The sequence below is a fragment of the Mastomys coucha genome, unplaced genomic scaffold (assembly GCF_008632895.1).
Source record: "Mastomys coucha isolate ucsf_1 unplaced genomic scaffold, UCSF_Mcou_1 pScaffold23, whole genome shotgun sequence".
NCBI lineage: Eukaryota > Metazoa > Chordata > Mammalia > Rodentia > Muridae > Mastomys > Mastomys coucha.
Window position 1 is genome coordinate 113,224,346 of NW_022196906.1, and position 4,539 is coordinate 113,228,884.

The 4,539-nt window shown below is 48.7% G+C and overlaps 1 protein-coding gene across 1 annotated transcript in view; it reads left to right on the forward strand.

The window, feature by feature from the left end:
• Positions 1–4,539, forward strand: part of Xylb (xylulokinase) — a 38,880-nt gene that overhangs the window by 1,187 nt on the left and 33,154 nt on the right. The window contains exons 2-3 of the mRNA XM_031344813.1: positions 280–362; positions 2,152–2,221. Of these exons, the coding sequence (XP_031200673.1) occupies positions 280–362; positions 2,152–2,221 (153 nt within the window). The remainder of the gene's footprint in view (positions 1–279; positions 363–2,151; positions 2,222–4,539) is intronic.

Below are 4,539 nucleotides of genomic sequence, written 5' to 3' on the forward strand. Positions count from 1 at the left end.
GCTGTCCTGCAACTCACTCTGTAGACCAGGCTGGCCTGGAACTCAGAAATCCGCCTGCCTCTGCCTCCTGAGTGCTGGGATTAAAGGCGTGTGCCACCACTGCCCAGCCAGATTTCTCATTTTTTAATCCTTTTTTTCTGCTTCTTTTTCTTTTTTGAGCATGTGCCCCCTGAATTTATATTGATATGGTTACAATGATGCCCATTAGAATTAGAAGTCTCTTGGGCCAGGGTAGAGGCTGAGAAAATCCTATACACTGTTTTCATAAATGTCTTCCAGGTTAAAGTTGTTGCTGTTGATGCAGAGTTGAACGTCTTCTATGAGGACAGTGTGCATTTTGACAGAGACCTTCCAGAATTTGGGTATATAACTGGTGTGCATGTGTGGGTGGGTGGTTTGAGAGCCTCCCTAAACCATTTGCATTTATCAGCTATACGGTTTTGACTTAACCCAGCTGCAAGAGAGGTCTACATAGACCTCTGAGCATCTATTATTATTATTATTATTATTATTATTATTATTATTATTGTATTTGTCTTTGCTTGCATGTCTGTCACCACATTCCTGCCTGGTGCCCAAAGAGGACGTCAGATCCCCTGTAACCAGAATTACAGACAGTTGTGAGCCACCTTAGAGTGCTGGGAATTGAACCCAGTTCCTCTGGAAGAGCAGCCAGTGCTCTTAACTCCTAAGCTCTATATCTCTGCTGTCCCTGAGAATCTTTTGTTTACATACAGAGAGTGGTTTCTTCCCGATTCCTTCCCAGTTGAATTCACTCCCTCACTCATAGCTTTGAGCTCTGTTTTATGCCAGGCACAATTGGATTGGATGCTTGTTTTTGATTACCTTATGTTACTAATGGAAGAGTATCACAAAGCCAGGCAGTGGTGGCGCACGCCTTTAATCTCAGCACTCGGGAAGCAGAGGCAGGCGGATCTCTGAGTTCAAGGCCAGCCTGGTCTACAGAGCAAGTTCCAGGACAGCCAGGACTACACAGAGAAACCCTGTCTCAAAAAGAAAGAAAAATTACTACAGACTGAAGATGTTATAAGGAAAAGCATTTATGTCGGCTCATGCTTCTTTCGGGCCAGAGTCCAGTGGCCATATCTACTGTCTACCTTCTTTTTTTTTTTTTTAGACAACTTTCGGCCTGTGGCAAGTGCACACATATGTGCACCTGAATGTCTCTTCTCTCAGCTTTGTGAAGTAGAGAGTCTCATGTACCTCACTGTGTAGCTGAAGATAACCTTAGATTCCTAATCTTTGTCTGTCCCTTTCTTCCGAAATTTGTAGGTGTCGGCTGCCACATCTGGGGTTTTTGCGTTGGTTTTTGTTTGTTTGTTTTGTTTTTTGAGAAAAAGGCTCCCTTTTTCAAGGCTGGCCCAAGTTGGTAGTCCTCCTGCCTCAGCCTCCAGAGTGTAGGGATGACAGGAGAGTGCCATCACAGGTGACTGCTCCTTTACATTTTTTTTTTTTACTCATTTTTCTTTTTGTCCTGTGGATCAAAAAGGGCTTTGTACATGTTAAACACTGAGTGTATCATGGAGCTACCCCCTCAGCTCCTCTTACTTTATATGTCTTCTGCTCTTCGGGTATGGTGGTGCACACGTTGGACCTCAGACATCAGGAGTGAGCTACAATGTAAGACTCTGGAGGGGAAAAGGAAGCAACCAGTTTCCAGTCCTGAGATCCAACCCTGTTTCTGGGCAAGGCTTTCTCTTCTGAGACGGTGCCTTCTAGAAAAGTCTGCCCAGGGCTGGGAAGACTCCAGTTAGGAGCACTGGCTGCTCTTCCAGAGGACCTGGGCTCAGTTCCCAACACCCACACGGTGGTTCCCAGCACCTGCATGGTGGCTCACAACCATCCATGACCCAAGTTCTTGGGGTTCTTATGGCCTGCCCTGACCTCTGAGGGCATTAGGCACACATGTGGTGCACACACATACACGTAGGCAAAGCACCCATGTGGGTGAATTGAAAACTGAGCAAGCTGTCCAGTTTTGCATGAAAAGACTCTGCGCCTTTTCTTCACGTCGTTCCCTGCTTAGTACTTAACTTCTGCTTGGCACTCAAGGGCTATTGTCCTTTGTATGGAGTTCCTCAGAGCTCTGCCTGCCCAGGGCTCCATCCCACATACCTGTTCTCCCTGCAGAACTCAGGGCGGTGTCCATGTACACAAGGACAGGCTGACGGTCACCTCTCCGGTCCTGATGTGGGTCCAGGTAAGCAGGGGGGGGGGGGCTCCCTTCCCCACAGTGGCAGCTCATGGAGGCATCCACTGAGACTGCTTAACTCTGAGGGTGAAACCAACTAGAGTGTATGGTTGGCTTGTTTATTTGTTTGTTTGTTTAGAAACAGGGTTTCCCTATGTAACCCTGGCCATCCTGGAGCTCACTCTGACCAGGCTGGCCTTGAACCCAGAAATCCACCTGCCTCTGCCTCCCAAGTGCTAGGATTAAAAGGCGGGCGCCACCACTGCCCGACAGGCTGTTTATTTTTTAAAGATGAGATCCTCATTGCCCAGGGTGGTCTTGAACTCATGTGGCCAAGGATGACCATGAACTTCTGATCCTGTCTTTACCTCTTAAGTGTTAGGATTATAGTATGTAGCTTCATGCCCAGTGTATGTGGTCCTGGAGCTTCCTACTTGCTAGCCAAACATTCTACCAACAGTTGTATCCCCAGCCTATGCCACCTTTGGAAAGACAGAGCCAGACTTTCCTGGACCCTGCCATCAGGGCGAGCATGGCCCCAGGGCTTTAGTCTTAGGATTTGTCCCCACAGCACGCTCACTTAGAATGTGGTCTTGTATTTAACTAGTCAGGCTGAGGTCAACCCCAAACTAGACCTGTCTGCTTAGGACCACCCGCCCTGACCCTCCTGTGGCCATATCTGGTTACCCATCCAACACAGACAAACATGAAAGATCTGAGCTTGCTTGGCTCATGCTGATAGCACCAAAATCTTTCAACTTGGAAGCCAGCCAAAGGCAGCGCTTAGTGTGTCTGCCAAAAAGCCTTTCTCTATCCTCCCACACCCATTTAACCATCTCCTATATTATTTCTGTTTTTAAAAAAATAGACTACTGTGAGTTCTGTTTTATCTACCTGACCATGGGTCAGACACTGGGAGAGTGGCGTCAAGGATGGATTCTAACCAGTCGCCTTGGCTGAAATGCACCTCAGAAGACAGAGCCAGACCCAAGGTGCTAGTGGGAGGTCAGAGGCCAGGGTCATTGTCAGAGGTCTTAGAGATTGTTAGGGACTGTCAGGGTGGATCGGCGGAGATCCAGGGTTACGTGAAGAGCCAGGATGGTCACTAAGCTGAGGCAGCCTCTGGAGCTAAATTTGTTTCTAACTTTGCCAGTTCCCACCCTCCTGTCTAAGGTTTGACAAGAAGCATTGTCAGGGCGTGGGGTGGCCTCAGCATGGAGTAGGGATCTCAAGGTTAGGTACAGGCTGCAGTGATCTCTGTCCTCAGGAGACACAAACTTAGACGAGTCTCAGGTTCCTGCCAGGAAATGTTTACATTTGTCTATCTATCTGCCATGTAATATAGTGAGAGAGGCAGGTTTTCACGTATTCCGGGTTGGCCTCAAATACTGCCTAGCTGAAGGTGACCTTGAACTCCTGAGCCTCCCTTCTCTACCTAATAAGCGTGTGCTTGTTTTCATGTGGTTTGGGAATGGAACTGAGGCTTTAGGTATGGTAGGCAAGCGCTCTACCAACAAAGCATCCCAGGCCATCTGGCCGACACTCTGCTGGATGCCACCACTTTCTCCCATCCCACTTTCTCCTAGAAAAAGATTAAATAGGGACTTGACAGCATGGCCACTGGGCCCACTCGTTCCTCTGTGTCAGAGTCTGGCCCTGGAGCATTCTGGGTGGGGTCTCTGCTCCTGTCTGTGGGGTCAGATTGTTCAGATGGTGAAGTAGAAATGCAAGGAAAAGAGAACACACGGTGTGAGCTGCTTGCTTTATTTCTTCCCTGGTGCTTAGAAGGTGCCAAGTACAGACGGAAATCCTGAGGATTTACAGTGTATGATTTCATGTCTCAAACACTTATTTGGCCAGAACAGGCATGGGGGTGCACACCCGGAATCCCAGCGCTTCAGAGGTGGAGGCGGGAAAGGTTGGGAGTTCAATAAAGGTCACCCTTAGCTGGAGCACAGCACGAAGGTCCTTGCACCCACAGATCTCCAGAGAAACCAGGAATGCTAGGTACAGGATTGTCTTCCCAAAGAGAAAGATGAGAAACCTGTTCTTCCCCCGGAAAGCTGAGAACCGGGGTGATTAAGGGCCTGGTGAGAGCTGGGGTGATTAAGGGCCTGGTGAGAACCAGGGTGATTAAGGGCCTGGTGAGAACTGGGGTGATTAAGGGCCTGGTGAGAACCGGGGTGATTGATGGCCTGGTGAGAGCTGGGGTGATTAAGGGCCTGGTGAGAACTGGGGTGATTAAGGGCCTAGTGAGAACTGGGGTGATTAAGGGCCTGGTGAGAACTGGGGTGATTAAGGGCCTGGTGAGAACTGGGGTGATTAAG